Source organism: Dermochelys coriacea, chromosome 3, assembly GCF_009764565.3.
Source record: "Dermochelys coriacea isolate rDerCor1 chromosome 3, rDerCor1.pri.v4, whole genome shotgun sequence".
In the NCBI taxonomy this organism is placed as follows: domain Eukaryota; kingdom Metazoa; phylum Chordata; order Testudines; family Dermochelyidae; genus Dermochelys; species Dermochelys coriacea.
Window position 1 is genome coordinate 136,266,097 of NC_050070.1, and position 20,776 is coordinate 136,286,872.

Consider the following 20,776-nt stretch of genomic DNA (forward strand, 5'->3'; position numbering starts at 1 on the left):
TATTTATCTTTTTAACTAAACCTTTGAAGTTCTTCATCAAACTACAAGCCAAAGCTACTCCATAGTCCCTGCCTTAAGAGCAAAATTCTCCATTGCAAACTGTTTTCCTCTGCATAAAAAGGACAAAACCACTCTGACAAAAATCAAGATAAAACCCATAGTCAGTTTAAGTTAATACCCAGGCAAGATTCACACTGACTGCAATGGGAACTCTGCCTCGAGGAAGGATTTCAGGACTAAGCAAACACTGGAGGAAATAATTTTTGTATGATACACTACCCCTGCTGAAGGATGGTCATTTATTTTCCTATCATGTTACTCCAATTCTTAAGTGCTATTTGCTCCCATCATAGGATTTGATTTCTTTCATCTCTAACTTATATAAAATCTATAGTTTAACTATCAATTGAAAAGATGCTTTTCATTAAGAAATTCTCAAACAGCTAGATATAATCAACTCAGTTTTAAAAAGGCTTTGTGGGGATAAGACTAGGGGAATATAATAAAGAAGTCAATCTTATTTTTGCTAACAATCTGCAAATAAATAACATTTTAGATCGAACTTTGAATATATTCAAGTGAGCTAGTTTATATCTTTATCCGAGTTGCAAACATTTAGACTGTATATACTCCTACTTTAATGACTCCTTGTTGTATGAGAGGAGATGGATGGTTCACAAGAACGATAAGAGTGTCAGGCTGAATAAGTTTGTCTATCACATCTTCTAGCATGATATCTGGCAGGATTAAAAGAACTCCACGTAAGAGGTCATACAATCCACAGCATATAAGCACAAGGCAATCTTCTGTGGATCTGAAAACAAAGAGGAAAATGTGTTATTACTATATTGAATTTCCTATAAACCATAGGGGTGTATAAATACCATTAGAGGCTACCTGCAGGGAGAAAATGACCACACTGCACCTTTAAGCGCACAGGAGGGAAGGGGTGTTGTCCAGCTTACTGAGGGAGAAGGAACAGTGCTTTATAGGGGGGTGGGAGAGGCTCAAAAGCTGCTTCAAAAGGGGGAGTGGGTCAGCATGGTGATGCTGATTTATCCCCTGGGACTGGAAGGGCTGAGCGGTTGAAAAGGGGCAAACCTGGGCATGAGAGGCCTCTTTTCCCAAGAGCAGATGAAGCTGCTCCTTTTTAGGGGGCTGGGAAGGAATTTTTTCCTTAGCGCCAGATTGGCTTAGGTGGAGTGGAGGGGTTTTCGGCTTCCCCAGAGCTTTCAACACAGTGGGTTTGGGGGCGGGGGGCTTTGTTATGGTGAGTGAATGTCGGAAATTATGCAGCATTGGTTGCATAATGATTGGGGCAGATGTTCAGCGCAGGTACTCCATAGGGAGGGTGTATAGTGACTGGATAAATGGCTTGGTAAAGGACTTAAAAGGAAGTGTTGGTTAAAGGAGCGGAATGGGGAGGCTTGGGGCTCCTCTGACTGGTCTGGCAGGGAGCCAACCGCCTTTTCTTTTAGCCCACCTTAGCCATCCTTTGAGGTCCCAGCAATGGTTTGGCTGGGGAACCCGGATGGAAAAAAGAGAGGGGGCTGGCAGAGCTGCCCTGGGTAGATAGATATTGAAAGAACATGAGGATACCTGCACTGTACACGTTTATCTGCTAGGTAGTCCCAGACATCTAATAATAAAGTTGTGGCATGATTAAAACCATAGCAAGCGTCTCCTGTCGTCCTTTCAGTATAGCTAGACAAAGGTCAGACTAATGACAATGTGACAAAGCTATTTCCCCAAACTCTTCCCAATGCTCTCCTCTTCTTCCTTTTTTAGGGCTTAATTCTTGACTGCAGTCAGTAGAGGGCAACATGAGCAGAGTTATTTGTATTACAGTAGTGTCCAAAGGTTTCAGTCAAGTTCAGGGCCCCCCTGTGCTAGGCATCATACAAACAGTTAACCTTTCAAGGCAGGTATTAGCTAAATAATGTGGAATTTGAAACAAAAGCAATTTTCTAGCATACTACTAGTTTAATGAATATATTTGCAAGCTTTCACTACAGATGCAACACTAAATTTCAGACTTATAGCTTTTTTTTTTTAAAAAACAAAATATGTAGTCCAGAGCAAGAACCACAAAATATTTATCAAGTCAATGAGAAATTATTCTATATGCTATGACAGAAATAACTGTACTATTAGAATTATTCTGGAATGTTGAGGTATTGTAATGTTTCTTTAAAAAAAAACCCAAAGTGTGCATACCTATAATCAGGTCTTTCAGATCTTTTAAAGGTCTGTTCACTAATTGAAGAGAAGGTAAGGCTTTCCCATTCTTCAAGAAGTGCACTCCTATCAGCGAGGGTTGGCCAGCAAGCAATGGAGGATGATCCACTCTGAGCAGAAAACGCTAGACCCAAGCCTGCAAAATTATTTTGACTTTTCTGAAATGAAGGCAGCCCCTTCAGATTGTCAGGACGGCGCAACAATGATTCAACTGCAGCACCATCCTCATTACTTTTCAGTTCTGCATTTAGCTCTTTGTTCTCAGATAATTCTAGTTCTTCTTTTGAAATGTCAACCAATGCTTCAGCAGATGTTAACTCCGAGTCACAAACTGTTTTTGCAGACTCACAGCTGCTGACACAGAGTTCCTCCTGTACCCTTTTTAACGTTTCAGAGTTTTCCACAAAAATATTTTTTTCCTGTGGATCAACAGAGTCACTCTCCCCAACTTCCTGTAAGTCATCAATGCTTCTACCCAAGCTCCCACGTAGGTTTTTTGGATGCACTTGTGGTGAGGAGGTAGGAGATGCTGGTAGGCTTTTGCAACGCCGTTCAGGTGCCTGAGTGTGTGTTATCTGTGGTACACTAATCTTGGAAATAATGTTTCCTGGGGAAGAGAACACAAAATACTCTTAGCATCTATTTTGTATTAGAAATGTTAATGTTCTGTTTCACCACCAATTAATATATCCACAAAATGCAACAAGTAATGTGCCTTTTGGCTTATTATACTGACAATCACAGTTTTCTTCCTGCCCCAAACATTAAATCAACTATGAACAGATACCACAATCATTTGGCATAGCAGGCCATAAAGTTTGCTCAACTATTGAGACATTTGATTTCAAAGACAAAATATTTAGTTTACATGAGTTACAGCATATGGCAATAAAATAATGTATATACAAAAGTTAATTCTCACAAAGCAGAATGGTCTTTTTTTGGTCCTTCTGATTTTGTTCCGATTTAAAGATTTCACCACTTAAATAGCAGATTCTAGAAGGTATGTTCTGTTATGTCTGATCCCTTCAGTTAAGTCAGTTGGCAATAAAACCCTGAACATATACATGACTAAAGTTTTATATAATAAATAATTCCCTAAAAGATTAAAGTGTTTGAATATGGCCAAACATTGAATAAGTAAAGTTGTGTATATAGATAACTAATGTTTAAAGGCGCAGCTCTGATCTCAGAGGCACAAACATGCAACATCTAAAACTGGATTAGTCTACTTTTACTGAATGATAAATGTAAACTAAAGAAAGATAAATATTGCATCTTCAACTACTTCAGTATACTAACTCTCAGTCTATCTAAATTTGTCTTATTCCAGATATTTTATTCTGTCTCCTCTTTGGAGTGTGTGAGCCTTCTTTCGACTCTTTATTCACAGAAAAATCAATTTTTAAAAGTAGAACTTAAGTATCTGAAGGACTAACAGCAACTATTGCACAAAAATATGGTTGGGCTAGGACACTACAGTCCTAGTGAAACGATGTTAGATCTGAGTATCTAATGCAATATTTCTAAAATCAAAAGTGATGCAATTTGACCAAAAAGGTTTTAGAATGATAGCTAATACTTCTGTCCAAAGTCAGTATATCAGGAATGCATTCCTAAGCACTGTTTGACACTTACTGAAATAATAAAAACAGACTAGCTCCACTAGTCAGTACAAAGCTGGTTGCTTGGGTGGTTTTACACATCTTGCAGTGAAGTCACAGGTGCAAAAGTAAGTGTGCAGCCCTCAAGAGCATCACATATTTTTGCAACAATCTGAGGAAGACCTGGCTGTAACGTTCATCTATGACAGATGAATGGATAAACATTCTTTATTTAAAAAGAAATAATTTGTCCTGAACTATAATTTATAATTGGTTTAGGACCTCATGTAAGAGAACATAAAATGACTAGTATTCATGCAAAAAAAACCAAAAACAAAAACCACTTATGAGGAGATTGCAACATTTCATGGCATGGCTCTAAGTGAAGTGAAAGGCATAACACTTTTTGGGGTGGGTGGGTGGGGAACAGGCAAGCCTCAATCTAGCAGGTACATAACATTTGAAGAGCTAACTTGTAATATGCTTTTCACAAGGGAAGAACTGCTTCAACATTAACTGCAAAACATATTATATTGGTCAGGTATGTGGTACTGTTGCATTTTATATAATTGAAATTGCAACAGTCGCAAATAGGAAGTGAGAAATGGAAGCAAATCACATCCATCTTGCAGATGTTGGCTAAATGGAAGCAAATCACATCTATTTTGTAGATGTTTGAATCCTGCAGTTTTAGCCAACAATTATACCTCATTGTGGATGTACATTAACTTCATAGTTAAGGCTGCACTGATAGTTCCATTGCAAGACTTTTTTTGACTTAGCTTAAAATTTTGATCCAGGGATGATATTTGTTTGAAAATGTGTGTAATATACATTGAAAGACTACTTTTTAAAATTCCAGAAATCTAAAGCACTTTTCCCATACTGGTTAATAAAAGTGGGATAAAATAAATAAATAAATAAATAAATAAAAATAAAAAAATAAAACTTAATTTTTTGCTGGAATGACTTATGATTTGTTGGAAAGTGTGAAAATTACTAATTTGTACTCTATGCTAAAATGTTGCATTGAAAATCACAACAGTAGTATAAGATATTTTGGGACGTGCGGGAAGGGGAGGAAGAAAGAGGTGTTAATTTGCCCTATCCAATCTCCTTTGCATAACTAACTATAGTATGTTTAGCACTCATACATGGAGAATTAAATCTCACTGACTACAAACTTTTTACATTTTAAAACTCAACTGAAATATAGTGTACTGTAATAAAAAACCATGACAATTCTCTCTCAGGCAAGTAACTTGCTGGTCATCTAAGTCACACAATTTGGGATATACCTGGAATAAGTTGCTCCTAATAGGTTTTCCTACTTTATCTGTATCCTACTTTATACAAAGTGTATTATTGTACTCACTGCATAATCAAACCTTGATTTTCTATTTTATACTAAACTAAAAATGGCCAAAATCATCATTTTTCATCATGCTCAAGTTATAAAATACTGATACAATCTTCGTTATTTTACACCAATGGACTGAATTTAAGCAGACTTTGCCACCACTCACCTAAGTTCCACCTCTGTAAACTGTTGCAACCTTTTCCCTTGCTTCATTGCCAAACCCAGAAATTGAGCATATGCTTTCCTAGCAGCAGGTATGTAATATAAATATTTTACCTCCCAGTGGTGAAGCAGTAAATCCAGCTGGACTTGTAGTTAAATGTGTAGGACTGTCAATTGATTTTCCACCAATGCTGGAATTTCTCAGATACTTGATCGATTGGACCTTTTCCTGGAAAATTTTGCCATCTAGAAAAAAAAAGGGGGGTGGGAGGAACAATGACTTAACTCTATGCAAGTTTTTTTCTTGATGAATTAAAAAAAAAATAGAAAACAAGTCAAAGTTAAGATTCAAAACATATCACTGCAAGGTTTAATGAGCCAAGCACTTTCCTTCCACATTTAAGAAACACACTAGAGATTGAAAGAATTCTACTTTTGTTCAGTATAGTGGTGTTATACTTCTCACTAAGAGAATTTTTGAACCATTCCTCTCAGTGAATATATTCTGAAATGGTTCTCAAAATTATACATTTAAAATTAGCATTTCCAAGCTAACTGCTAGTAGCCATCTTGCTGAAAATTTCGTGACATCAAATAATGACACCCCTCCCTAATCCTATTCCCCCACAAAAAAAATTAGTTCCTGTATCAGATGAGCCAAGCCTTAGACTATCAGAAGTGGGCTCTAATTCTGTGCTAATAAAGTTGCACATGGAGTCATGTTGGAGTGCAAATGCCAACAAGTGCACACCATTCAAGTAGAGAGCCAACTACTCAAACTAGACGTGCAAAGTAAATGCATCTGCAAAAGTAGAGCATGATCTGAAAATTTGGCTCAACGCTTTTAATATTTCCACCACAAAAGGGTTTCACTATTTTCAAAACTACATATCTACAATGTCAACAAGATAGATACTGGCAAAAAGCTTGGGAATGCCAACTTTAATTAGAAATAAAATCTATAAAATGAATTTTGTACTACATAAATGTAAAAAAATGCTTCCTTACAGAAAAATTTTAGAAGCCTGTACCCATTTTGTTCAGTACAGTAATGACTTACTACCACAGACTACAGGCCTGTTCTGGATTACAAATTTCCTAACTTCACCCATTTTCAAAAACTTGTGTTCATTTTCTCTAACTGAGTGCTGCCAGGAGATCACTGTACGTCTTCCACTGGTAGTTCAGAAGGATACTTGACGATAGTAATCTTGAGCAAAAGGAACCTTATGTGGTTAGCTGCAATTTGAAGGATCTCCCTCTTTCCTCTCTCCTGCCTCATCTCTGAGGGATCCTCTGACTGGATCCCTTCCAGCCTTAGCTGTCCACTCTGTCTTCCCTAAATATGAATTTTACATCACTGTCAACCAATCTCATTAAAAATTATTGAAGCTCAAAATAATGTATTTAAAATGGATTAAAATTCTAATATAGTTTGTTTTAAGTACAATAGAAGCTTCTTAATTTGCTAATCTTGTTGGAAATAATGAACCAGTTGAACAATTGTCCAAATTATCCAAGTTAGCATGATGTGCAGAACATTGCACATGAATGATTTATAATAGTTTTCATTGGCTGCTTTAAAATGAGGTATTGTAAAGTTATGTAATATGTCTAAGAGCTACAAATACTGTAAAATTGATTTATAAGGAGACATAAAACCAAACTGCCTGAAGTTAAGGTCCATACTTTGGGACTGCTAGCAAAACCGCAAGTCATATCTGGAAAAGGGTTACTTACTAATTACAGAGGACAGTTTGCATGGAGCTACACAATCAAGAATTGTGCCCCTTGGGGCACCTTTCTAAGTATCAATGTATTTGGGAGGGTGCATGCACAACCCACTTGAGGCACTGAACACTGATGCCTGAGGATGGAGGAGTGACCTCCACCCCAACTGCTTCTTAGTTCATTTGATTCATTTAAGAATTCTTTAAACAAAAGACTAAGATAGGGAAGGGGCTTGGAGCCATACAAGTATTCTTCTGAAGGAGCTACAATTAGTGACAAGAAACACTTTTCCTTTGAGAATTGCCTGTATAAATTCACAATACTTGGAGACTAACAAGGAGTAACAACCATCCAAGGAGAAGAGCCCAAGGAGAACTAGTTAGAGATAGCAGGAATGCTCTCCCAAATTGGCATTTAGATTGAGCTACATAGTCAAGTAAGTAATGCTGTATGAATTTACTGATACCTCAAAATAGCAGCTTTGAAATATTTTTAACATGTTCACAAAGCCATATTATGAAAGCCATTTTTGATCTCATAAAACGTGTTCTAAAACCCTCAGGTACTTAGACATGTGCAATATAACAAGTTTGTCTAAGAGTTACTTTGAAATTAGAGGATTTAATTTAATTAATTGGTCTCCATAAATTGCAGTTGCATTTAGGGCAGTGGTTCTCAACCTGCGGTCTGCAGACTATGTCTAAGGGGTGCACAGAAGATTGTCACTAGCATAGAACATTGGTTTTCAGCCTGTGATCTATGAACCCCTGGGGGTCCGCAGATTATGACTAAGATTTCAAAAGGGGCCCACACCTCCAAAAATTTTTAAGATAATCTGCAAATGAAAGGTTGAAAACCACTGATTTAGGGTATTCATGGAAAGATTTTCACATTGGATCTATGTAACCTAGCCTCCCCTTATCAGCTAATTTGGGGAACTGGTAAACAAAGTATGTCTAACCTTTGACCTGGAGGTATAATTTGCAGCTTGAAGAGGCACCTTACGCTAACTTGAATAAAGCTTGCGCACTAAAAATAGAAATGCAGCTGCTGCAGCATAAGAACTGGAAGGGGCTTGCTGTCCCAAGTACATACCTGTCCAAGACACTACGAACATGCTAGGGTAGCAAGCTCCTATCACCACTTGCACTGCCAGAGCTACATTTCTGCTTTTAGAGTGCTAGTTCATTCAGAGCTGGAAAGTACCACTTCAGATTGAAATGAAGACATATCATAAAATTAGTTTAGGTGGAACTTTAAGAGACCTTTCAGCTAGAGGTAAAACTACCATATCTATATAGAATGCTGAAGAGAAGGTGCAAGCTAGCCCTTTCAAAAAAAACTCTTAACAGTAGGATGATTGAATATGAAAAACCCTGTAGGATAAACTAATGGGGTTGCCTGAAAAACCTGTCGGAAATTAGTGTCCCTAAAGCAGATATACTTCAGTCAAAACCATGACTGACCCATGACATAATAGACTTGAGGGAACAACAATTAACTCAAACTATAATTTGTTTTTATTGAACAGAAATGGTCTCTGATAGGAGAAAGGGTACTGAAAATAATAGAGACCACTGAAGAATACGAAATGCATTTGGGACTGGATGTTTCATACCCATGAACCTGAACATTTGATGCTGTGAAAGGATGTACATGTGGCTCCCAATGGACAGTGCCATCTAGAAGGTTACAAGCTTGCATACAATCCAATGCGGTGGATCTGTACAGGTGGTTCTCAAAGGAAATGTACTGTTAATATGTTGCAGACAACCCCATGTGGTGTTAATTTGAAGGAACAAGGTCAGTTTTCCATTATTACCAGCCAAAATGCACGGAATTCAACTGTTCTCTGCAAACTAATTGATGGAGGTATCACATGGAGGTAACATGATTTTAGTTATGTGAAAATGGCTGGCCAAGCTATTTTTTGCTTTATTACCTACTGATGCATAAACTGTAATTTTCAGTAAATTGGTACTGTGGTGCATTCACACATTCATTATGTGTGATCCACAGAGAACCTAATGTAGTCTTCCAAGTACAACTTCAGAGGCCAGGAACTGGAAGATTCTATAAGCGGTAGACTATTTGGCTTTGGGCAAGCTATTTACAAGTTAGTTTCCCCATCTGTAAGCCTGAGATAGTTTACCGACCTCAGAAGTGTTTATTTTTTAGAACTATTAGTAGGTGTCAAACACTTCAAAGATGAAAATGAAGTATAAAATACAGCCACTAATTATTTATATATATGGTCTTTGGGTGAGGGGTTGTAACGAATAACCCAACAAGGTATCTTGCAAAATATGAGGTCCAACTAAAGAAACTTTTTTTTGATAGAAATCAAAGTAGTTATAATGTATCAGAAGAAGTTTTGGTTGCAAGCTTCAATTCAGTAGCTTCTGTAGAAATTACATGGTAGTGTACAGCACAGTCATTCACAAAATCGCTATTTATAAAATTAGCTTAGTTTTATTTTTACTCAGACAGGTTGGCGTTTCATCTTATAATCTATTTCTGGTTAAACAAAATATTGTATCTACCTATGTGCAGGGAAAAGTAGAAGTTGGTGGGATTGTGACAAACATATGTATTAGTGGGAGGGTGAACTGCTAAGAGGAAATTGAAGATCAGTGTCAGTAATTCCAGGTCTGGGGGAGATCCAAGCACTTCTTCAATTATTTTCACAAATGATCTACAAACCTCCCGAGGCAGGGATGTAAGATGCCCTTCCTTTTGCTCCTGAAAGAGAAATGCATAGGTTGGGGTGTAAAAAAGAAAAGGAGTACTTGTGGCACCTTAGAGACTAAAATTTATTTGAGCATAAGCTTTTGTGAGCTACAGCTCACTTCATCAGATCCATGAAAGGTACTCCTGTTTTGTGGCAATATTTGACTTCAGACTATGAAAACAAGTCAAGCCATTTAAAAAAATCCATATTTCTTTATTCAGATGGAATGAGAATCATAGAGGTATATTATAAAAAGAGGTATATTATAGTCATACCCCTTCAAAGATATGCTATAATTTGTATCATTGCGTTTTCTTAGGAAATCCAAGAAGTGACAGATGGTTATGCATTAAAATTTAAACCACATTTTGAAAACTTGTAAGGGCTGATTACAAAAACCACTAGCACTACGTGCGCTTTTCATTAACAGTGATTTGAGAGTAAAGCTAGACAGATTCAGTATGGAAGATCTAATACATATTTGACATTAGATAGAACAGTGTTTTTCAAACCATGGTTTGTGACCCACTACTGAGTCATGGCATGTAAGGCACTGGGTCGCCTTACTCTGGTCAGCACCACCAACCGTGACGTTAAAAGTCCCATCGGCAGTGTTGCCCAGCCAAGATAGGGTAGTGGCTACCTTTTCTGACACTACACTGCACCTTAGTGGCGGCCAGTAGCGGGTCTGGCTTCTAGGTCGGGGGGGGCCATGGGGCTCTGCGCACTACTCCTGCCCCAAGCACCAGCTCCGCACTCCCATTGGCTGGAAACCAGTCAATGGGAACTGGAGGTGGGGGCGCAGTGCCTGCGGGTAAGAGTTGTACATCTCTGCTTAGGAGCCACACCTGCTGCTGGCTGCTTTCTGGGTGCAGCATGGTCCATGGTGCCAGGACAGGTGGGAAGCCTGCCGCTGCACCACTGACTGGGAGCCACCGGAGGCAAGTCTGCACCCCAACCCTGTGCCCCAATCCCCTGCCCCAGCCCTGAGCCCCCCCAAACCTGGAACCCTTCCTGCACCCCAACCCCCTCATCCCCAGCTCCACCCCAGAACCTGCACCCCCAGCCAAAAGCACTGACCCCCCTGCACCCCAACCCTCTGCTCTAGCCCAGAGCTCCCTCCCACACCCTGAACCCCTCATTCCCAGTGCCACCCTGCAGCCCTCACCCCCCCCACAGCCCCAACCCCTCATCCCCAGGTCCGTTGGGTCGCGGGCGTCAACAATTTTCTTCAACTGGGTCCCCAGGAAAAAAAGTTTGAAAGCCACTGACATAGAAGGACCATCTTAGCATTCCAGTGGCAATGTTCTGGGGTATAGGAATCGGAGTCCACATCCCTTGCTCCCGAGATTGGCAGGAATGGTGGCATTACACTCAGCCATTGGGGGTACTAGAGGATCTTGCATCACCCACCGATGACCTCTACAACTGATGTATTCTGGTGAAAATACCACTACTTTATAATGCCTGTTAGAGGGTAAGAAGGGAGAAGGACTAATCTTTTATGGGGACACTTGGAAAAGTAAAACTAAAAACACTGAAGAATGAGGTGCACTTTGTTTCTAGTTTACACTGAATTATTTTCCAAGCACAAAATAATAGATAAGATTAAAAGTACCTGCAGAACCTGACAAGTTAGCAGGAAGTGATGCACCACACGAGCTTTCAACAGTTGTTTGATGTTAAACATCTGTTCATGATGGTTAGCTCTGATAAGGATTTCCAGAGCTGCTAAAAGAGTTTCCCAAACACCTTGCTGAAAAAAACAAAAACAAATAATAGTATAAAACAAGCAGCACCAAATATAGTAACAGTTCTATCTCCCCATCTCTCTATTTTATAGGCTATGCTATCCTACTTTCAACAGATTAAGACGGCAATATGAAGCGTTAACTGAATCAAGATGCTTTTTACCAGAATTTACATGCAAAGAAGGAAGAGGAAAATTAAAAATTTATTCCAAACTCTGACCTAGAAGAAGCATGTTAAGGGGCATAGTTTAGTTATTAATCCTTAAAATTTGATATTCTTCTAACACTTATACCAAGTTCTGCAAAGTTAATGAAAAACATCAAAAAATTATCATTGTACGCAGTGTTGTTGTAGCCGTATTAGTCCCAGAGTATTGGAGAGACAGGGTGGGTGAGATTCTCTCTTTCAGGTCACCTGAAGAGCTCTATGTAAGCTTGAAAGCTTGTCTCTCTTGCCATTAGAAGCTGGTCGAATAAAAAATAATCTCACCACCCTTCTCTCTCTAAAAATGTATAACAAAATTGAAGGATTTGCGATTATACCCTTGCTATAACACTGAAAGCAATCATGAAGATCTATGCTATATTTACTTTTATTCTGGGTACAGACTATTTTGGTAGCTGTTCAAATTGCCAAACTAGTATGTAGAGAGCCATTTCAAACTAAGTAAGGATGATGACAAAAGGAAGTACTATACTTTTCTTGCATAGGAATCCATTTTATTTGTCTGTATAAAGAAGGTAAATACCTGTGCTTTAGACCATATCTTCCAATCAAACAGTAACTCTTCTAGCAATTTAATATCTTGTATTACTGCAGTGGAATCTGCATCAAGCATGAATTGTCCGCTCTCATTTATAGTAAGAATCTCATCACTGCAGCATCCTTCAAGAAGGGTCTTAAAACAGAAAAACAAAAGGACTTGACAGGTTTCAGAGTAGCAGCCATGTTAGTCTGTATTCGCAAAAAGAAAAGGAGTACTTGTGGCACCTTAGAGACTAACAAATTTATTAGAGCATAAGCTTTCGTGAGCTACAGCTCACTTCATCGGATGCATTTGGTGGAAAAAGGTTTTGATTGGAGTACTGAAGACCACAATTACATCCATCCATATTTTAAGAAGAGTTGTTTCCAGGCCATCCTTATCTGCATCTTTTCTAGAATTATGATGCAACATAATAGGCAGCAGGTTTAAAAAACAAACAAAAGGAGGTATTTCTTCACACAGTGCACAGTCAACCTGTGGAACTCTTTGCCAGAGGATGCTGTGCAGGCCAAGACTATAACAGTGTTCTAAAAACAAACTAGATAAATGTATGGAGGACAGATCTATCAATGGGTATTAGCCAACAAAAGCAGGGATGGTGTCCATAGCCTCTGTTTGCCAGATGCTGGGAGTAGGTGACGGGATGGATCACTTGATGATTGCCTGTTCTGTTCATTCCCTCTGGGGCACCTGGCATTGGCCACTCTTGGAAGACAGGACACTGGACTAGATGAACCAATGGTCTGACCCAGTATGGCCGTTCTTATAGGTATACTTAATCCTGTGTCAGCACTGGATTAGAGGTGGACTAGACCTCCCAGTTTTACATTTCTAGGATTCTATGATATTTATAGAAACCCCACATCTAATTTTCTCTTAAAAAGGCATTTTAGTATCAGAAAGCCCAGAGAGCTTTTTATGGCTTACCAGGCCTACTTTCGAGAAGTGATTAGTGAGTTTAGGTGCCCAATTTGACACACTTTAGGAGGGGCCTGATCCTCAGAAGATTGGTACACAGCACCTTCTGAAAATCAGGTCTCTCTGAGGTGTCTCAAATTGGCCATCCAAAGACTAATCACTTTTGAAAGCCTTAGCTATAGATGAACTTCAGAAAACATGTCTACTGAATTTAAGGATTGTAGTCCACCTTCTCAATAGGACAATGCACACATACATTATATGCCCATTTCAAATAAACAAACAAACATTCTCAAGCAAAAATGAAGCTCTGAGATTCAAAGGCAGTCTTGGGCATGGTCTTCATCAAAGGACACCTATTCCTGTGGTTCCCGGAGAACCCTGCAGTTTTCCTCCCAGGTATAACACAAAATTTTTAAGTGAGGTTCGTATGCCTTACATCCATCAAATACTCGTCAGGAATTCCTATGCTTACAAAGTAGATCAAAACCATTTCCATCCTAGAGGAGGTGTTCCAAAAGAAATGCTACCAGAATTACTGGATTTATTAAATCTATATGTAAGGGATTACATAAACAGTTTTTGCTTTCAAGATTTATCCAAACTCTGCCTTACCTCTTCTCAAAACATCCTACAGCATCTACTGTGATAGCATAAAGTGAACAGTGTCAGTTCAGTCCCCTCTGAAATAATATTTTTAGCTTCCACTTCCGATTTAAGATTTCACCTGTAGGTTTCTAAAGTTGATCTTCTGTTTAGCTTGTCATCTTAAAATAACTTTGCCAAGTGGGGGACAATTACAGAAAATTATATTTGCAGTTGTTTCTTTCCCCTCAAACCCAAGTGGTTTCTGTAACATTCTCTCATTTCACTCATCCTCTCAGTTTCTGGATTGAGAGCAATTGTTCCTGCATTGGACAGGGTCCAAACCAAAAATATGCATCCCAAGTAGGGCTTCAAATCTAGGATCAAGAGCATAGAGGATCTTCCAAACAATATAAATTAAACTATACAACAAATTAAACTATACAAACGTTTTTAACAGCACTATACCTTCAAAATGCGAAATCCAACAATACACTTGGGTTTGATCAACACCTGATGGATCATGGAATATCCATTACAGTTTTCCATCTCTTGTATTCTCTGTTGGTTGTATTTTGTTAATGAGAGTATAACTTGTAGTGCTAAAGCTTGAGTCTCTTCACAGTTGCTGATATCAATAACCTAAAAATAAGCCAGTTTTAATAATTCAAGTGATAAACATCTTTGATAGAGCTAATGTAATGAACAGATTTATAGATATTCTATAGAAGGTATTAATTACATGACTCCAGGCTACAATTTGTCTTAAGGCTCAAGTAGGGTCTCGTATCTATACAGAAATAATACTCCATTATTCTATCTAAAAAACACAGGATCCCTAATGGAGATAGTGAAGATCTTCCAACAAGTCTGAGACCCATGACAAAAATCACTGGAGTGAAAAAGATGCTCCAAAAAATAAAACTAGAGCAGAAAAGGTGTAAACAGCTCCCCATCATTCTGGGAAATCACATGTGCAGCAACTGCTCAGTGAGGTTGAGTATTTTATATAAAACAAGAAGAAATGCTTCCTAAATGCTATAAAAGCACCTTCATTTATGGCTCCTGGAGATCTAGAACACAGCAGACTGCCTGTAACAATAGCAGTCTGCTCCAGTGTTAAAACTCTATTACACATAGCACAGAGGTAGAGGCAGCTGTGCTGCTGGATTAAGCTGGTAAACAGACAGTACAAGTATTGAAGCAGTAAACAATGGGAATGCAGTCCTGAACCCTATAGAGACAACCCATAACATTTGAATTAAGTCAGAGATGTATGAGAAGGAAGGCTCAACTGACTTTGTACACATTCAGATCCTACTCTGCTGTTGTGTAGATGTAACAATGCTGCATTTACAACACCTGTGCTGTTTGACAGCTCTAAAATCATGCTTCAGTGGTGTGAACATTGTGTATGGTAGAATGTATAGTTATGTAAAACTTAAGTAACATAGTAAAAATTAATAGGAATAATTTCCATTGCAGACTTTGCCTGAACACCAGAGAGCCTCATTCCCATACAAATTGATATGATTTATCAATAAGATAATAATTTGATGGACTGTGCAAATGAGTCTTGGAATCACATTAATAAACTTTGGGAAACCAGACATTCCAAGTACAAGACTCCACTTTAGCCCCTGTATCTGCTATGATCCAATATGTGGACAGACAAAAGATGCGAAAAATCAACCTGCCTTCATTTGTTTCATTTAAAAAAAAAAATCATCATCATTCTGAGTAAGGGATTTAGTTTTGATGAGACCTTTTTGTTAAGCTATTTTTAATTTAGTTAGAGCTTACCCCAAAAGTAAGCAAGCTCTATGAACTGCTTTTGCCCCTCCCCACACCCAGGATAGCATCCTTTAAGGTTTAAACACATTCAGAGATTATTAAATCTAATTTGCACCATTTTGTCAGATGTGCACAGTGCACAAAATAGGTGAATTTGGTCCCATACTTATTACATGCACTATAAACACAAAGTCTTTGTGATTAAAAAAAAAAAAAAAACACACCGAACTCCTATGAAGAGGTCCACTATATTTCAAAAATTTTTTTTTTTTTTTTTTGGAATAGCAGATTGTAACCAACACATGAATTCAAATATTTATATGTGAATAAGAATGGCTTTTGAAGAAACATAATGGCACAGGTTAATGAAAACATTAAACAAAAAGTTAAGTTTTCATTATATAAACTCCAAAATATTTTAAATGCAAGCCATATCTTGATATTTTAGAGGCTAATACCTCCATAAAGTCAGATGAAATGTACAACAACAAATTAAACTCAAAAATATTTTAAGTATAATTGGCACAGGAACTTGCAGGATATAATCACGGGCTGTTACAACAGCTTCCTGTTTCTTTTAAGATGCACAAAAACCACATTGCATTGGTTATTTATGTTACAAGCTACATTTTCCATAATGTCAAAGGCCTACTTTTTAAAAAAATAAGTGAATACTACATTTCAAAATTCTAACAGGAGATCTGAGTCTTAAAACCACAATAGATGTGCTAGACTGAGGGGGGAAAATTTTAACATTTAAAACTTACCCTAGCAAAGAGAAAGACAAATGCACCTGTTCCTCCAAGCTCATGCAGTATGCCCTGAAGAGTTTTATATTCAACAGGCTGAAGCATTTTCAGGTGATGAGGATCCAATAAATTGCTCTGAACTTCTTTTGAACTGAAAGGTCTCTGAGAGGGCATAGTTTTCACTTGACCTTTCAGTCTAATAACAGGTTCATATATGGTGTACTGAGCAGGGCAGCAAGTGGTATAGACAACAGCGAGACTTTCCTGAAACATAAATTTAAGAAAATTCCAGTTTCTACTCAGTTCTTACTTTGCCTTAAAGAACACAGAATAAGCTTATGGCCTAGAAAATACAAAACAATAGCTTCAATAAAACTTGTTTCTACTCGTGGCACCTTAGAGACTAACAAATTTATTTGAGCATAAGCTTTCGTGAGCTACGCTCAAATAAATTTGCTCGTCTCTAAGGTGTCACAAGTACTCCTTTTCTTTTTGCGAATACAGACTAACATGGCTGCTACTCTGAAACTTGTTTCTACTGCTCTCTTAAAATATCTTTCTAAATATACATTTGAGAGGCTGAGACACAATGTGGTTCCCAGGCTTCAGTCAGGATATTTGAAAGTTAGATTTCTGAAAACAATCAAGTTTCAGAGTAGCAGCCATGTTAGTCTGTATCCGCAAAAAGAAAAAGGAGTACTTGTGGCACCTTAGAGACTAACATTTATTTGAGCATAAGCTTTCATGAGCTACAGAAGAGGTGAAAAGGTAATGAAATTAGAGCAAAATTCACCTTCTATCATAAAAAATTATTCACCCCTCAACTCTAGACAGGGCTAAACAGTACAGAAGAAGCTTGCACGGGGTTAAAAAAACAACAGTCTATACTTTCATTTGAAAAATTACTAATTTTTTTCCTCTGCAAGTCTTAAAAATCAACTCACTCATGAACAGACAACTATATTTCTCTGAACATTTTGCTATTTAAAATGTTTAGGTCTTCCTTAACTGTGAAGCAAAATAAGATAATAAAAGTTGTGTCACTCTGGTTCATTAGGCATTCCACCTACACCACTGTTCCATCTCCTCTCCCCTCCAGCCCATTCATAAGTCTCTCTAATACCTGTAAGCAGGTATGTGTGCAGGAATTTAAATTTGACCTTTTTTGGAGAGGCATGTTAAACACACACACAAATGAAAGGTTCGCGTGAACAACCCCCACCCATGCCTGGCACTCTGGCAGATTTCTTGGGACGCCTCTGGTGGGGACAGCCAGCAGTGAGGAGGTAGCGACACTATCCATGTCCCTGCAGCCCGGGGAGGGAAGAAGCAGCAGGGCTGCTGGCTGCCAACTGTGCTCCTCCTCCCTCCCACCCCTACAGTTGCTACTTCTCCTTCTCTGATGCTGTAGTCCCAGCCCTGCTGCCTACTTTGCAGATCGCCCGCTGAGGTGAATCAGGGGGTGGAGGCAGAGGCAACAAATGGGACTCCAGTAGCAGGGAAGGAGAAGCAGTAGCTGTAGGGGTGAGCAGAGGAGGAGCTCAGCCAGAGCCCTGCTGCTTCCTCCCTCCCCACGCTGCAGGGACACATGGAGGTTTTTATGGGAGCCCATGCCCCTGTTCGTCCTCCCGTTGTGCATGCCTCTACCTGTAAGCTTCATGTTAACAATTAACAAAACAGCAAGTGAAGACAAAATAATCTTGATAATGATGGAGGGGGCAAAAGTCATCCACTACTTGCTAACAAGGCGCCCAACTCAGCGTCCATTGAAATCAATGGGAATCCTTTCCACTGAGTTCTCACTGAAGTCAATCAGGCCACAGGGAAACTCCCATTTTTAGAGAGGAGAGGGCCTCAAATGAAAGAAAGCAAAACAAACAGAACTACAAATAAAATCTCTTGTACAGACCAGCATTTCTGTGCCAATGTAATTTAAGGCCCCGATTTGTTAATGCACTGCTAAGAGTTTAAGACTCAGGATTTAACTTGGACTAAAAACTTACAGTTAAAGGTCCAGTGTCCACTTCTTTCTTTTTCATGAAGAATTCCTTAATTTGTTCACACTGTAGAATGTCTTTACTTATATATTTGGAGTAGTCAGTCATTGTTTTGCCATATTTACAAGGCATTATAGAGGTAAAGTCTGGCCCACAGGCGTATAGGTAGAATGCTTCCTCTGGACCAATCTTTGCACCTAAACAGAAAAATAAAAATCTAATTATCTATCTTCACACTGTTTACAATCATTCATATGCAAGCAACACTGAATTCAGGGATCTCTCTAGTATTTAGTAGAACCTTTATTTTTTGTTGTAGTAAATTTGCATGTTAAAAAGTTTGTTTAGCTCATATTTACATGATCTTTACTTACATACAAAATATGCAAGTTAGATGGAAAGTTATATGTACATTTTTTGCTTTTAAATAGATAAATACCATTAAAGAGAAGCAGATTTCCCAGATCCCATTTCCCAGCCAATTGTAGCAGTTCTTCTTGGGATGATGTGCAATGACCAACCATACAAAAGGTTTTATTGCTGTCAGATAAACTTGTTTTTCTTGGTAGAGTGTAATCTAAACTGATCTCACGTTTCCTAAAATATAATTAAAAAAAGCAGAGTTTAAATATTGCAAAGTTCTTGAAAAACCTAATATTCAAAGTTCAGTAAATTTGATTAACTTTCCAAGATTGTGTTCGTTTTTAACATTAAAAGATACACTGTCAAGATATAAAATTAAACATATTAGCTTCTTAGATTACTACAAAAGCTTTAAGAATATATTTATAATGCATTTAACCATTTATACTACTTACTGTTTGCATTTCACTCAGTTTAGATAGTGAACCTAAGACTAATAGTTTCACTTCCTTGTCATCTATTAGCAAACTGCTGTTATGGCTTGAGGGACACAACAGAATTATGAGGTACATAGAATTAACTCCACAACCTTGCCAAAAAACCTCTCACTAAAGCCAACAGCAGTTGTACACAGACAACTAACTAGTTAATCTGAAATTGGATTTGTAATTCTAAATAATACTGTGCAACTGGTGGAACAATTTTAATATTTTAACGCCAGAACGAAGATTTCCCAAGTCACTTGCCTGCTGAACAGATTCTAATAGAAATTTTTTTTTTAAGGAAGGAAGGAATTCACAATTCTTTATAGTATATCATTTTAGAAGGCAGCATACCGACCACCTATTAATACTTCAAACACAGAATCTACACATCCTCCAGGATCTACACATTAAGAGCAGAAGATAATTCTCTGACATTCAACGCTTTCCTTCTGCTCCTCCCACTCCAGCTCATTCTCAAAAAAAAAATTATAATAATAGTAATAATAATAATAAATAATAATAATAATAATGAGTGCCCTGTCCTCCCAACCCTCCCATAACATGCCTTCCTTCTCAGCAAGGCATCAAAAAACACAAACAATTCCTCTTTCCCTTTCACAGATCAATTGCCTTCTTTATGCTGCTTTATTACCAGCTTGCGCCTTGGAAATGATACCAGCTGCTAGCTCCACACAAGTACCCTTACTGACCCCAGTCTGAATTCCTGTAGTGTTTTGTCTACTCTGCTGGTTCCTGGACCAGGGGGCTGGGGGGGAGGAACCAGTACAAAAAAAAAAAAAAAAAAAAAATCACAGAGAAGGTAACTGGTCATGTATGGGGCATGGGCCTGAGGCTGAATATGGACTCTGAAAGCAGATGAAAACTCACTATGCAAAATGACCCTCTTTTCCCACCCCAAGAATTGAGTCTCAACACTGTCCCCTCTATGAACCTTAGCTCAGTGACCTCTCTCTCTTCACCAGGAAAAACTTAAGGAATTCATCTGTTTCCACTAGCTGGCTCCTGAAAGATTTAGTTACAGCTTGAATTTTCTGAAGTGTACTTTACCTCTCACCAGAGACCCATAGTGACAGTTCTCCGTGGATATTCTTCTTGCCTTCTGGCTGTTGCAAATATGTTATTGCCAAATGCTGCCACTTGCCTATAAGGAAAATGTTCTCTGGTGATTCAGCCTGTGCTAGCAGGCCAGCTTTCATTTCATCATTTGGATCCATACACATACTATGAAAATAGCAAAGAAAGAAACAGGTAAAGAGTTAGGGATATCAACTTATTTATATTTCTAAAGCTGCATTTCTAACTGGGTCTAAGATCAGTTTTATTCTAAAATACTTTAACTTTCATTTAAAGAGAGAGTCCAGCGGAGGGCAATGAAAATGATTGGGTGCAGGGGCACATGACGTACGAGGAGAGGCTGAGGGAACTGAATTTATTTAATCTGCAGAAGAGAAGAGTGGGGGGGGGGAGATTTGATAGCAACCTTCAACTACCGAAAGGGGGGTTCCGAAGAGGATGGAGCT

The 20,776-nt window shown here is 38.4% G+C and overlaps 1 protein-coding gene across 3 annotated transcripts in view; it reads right to left on the bottom strand.

Annotated features, from left to right (window-relative positions):
- LYST (lysosomal trafficking regulator) overlaps positions 1–20,776 on the bottom strand; it is a 169,502-nt gene that overhangs the window by 76,306 nt on the left and 72,420 nt on the right. For all 3 annotated transcript variants that reach the window (XM_038394616.2, XM_043511408.1, XM_038394618.2), the window contains exons 14-24: positions 20,304–20,477; positions 18,827–18,984; positions 18,394–18,584; positions 16,409–16,654; positions 14,316–14,489; positions 12,327–12,476; positions 11,445–11,582; positions 9,639–9,837; positions 5,479–5,610; positions 2,218–2,845; positions 637–814 (exon numbers count right to left, since the gene is read on the bottom strand). In XM_038394616.2, coding sequence (XP_038250544.1) covers positions 637–814; positions 2,218–2,845; positions 5,479–5,610; positions 9,639–9,837; positions 11,445–11,582; positions 12,327–12,476; positions 14,316–14,489; positions 16,409–16,654; positions 18,394–18,584; positions 18,827–18,984; positions 20,304–20,477 — 2,368 coding nt within the window. The remainder of the gene's footprint in view (positions 1–636; positions 815–2,217; positions 2,846–5,478; positions 5,611–9,638; positions 9,838–11,444; positions 11,583–12,326; positions 12,477–14,315; positions 14,490–16,408; positions 16,655–18,393; positions 18,585–18,826; positions 18,985–20,303; positions 20,478–20,776) is intronic.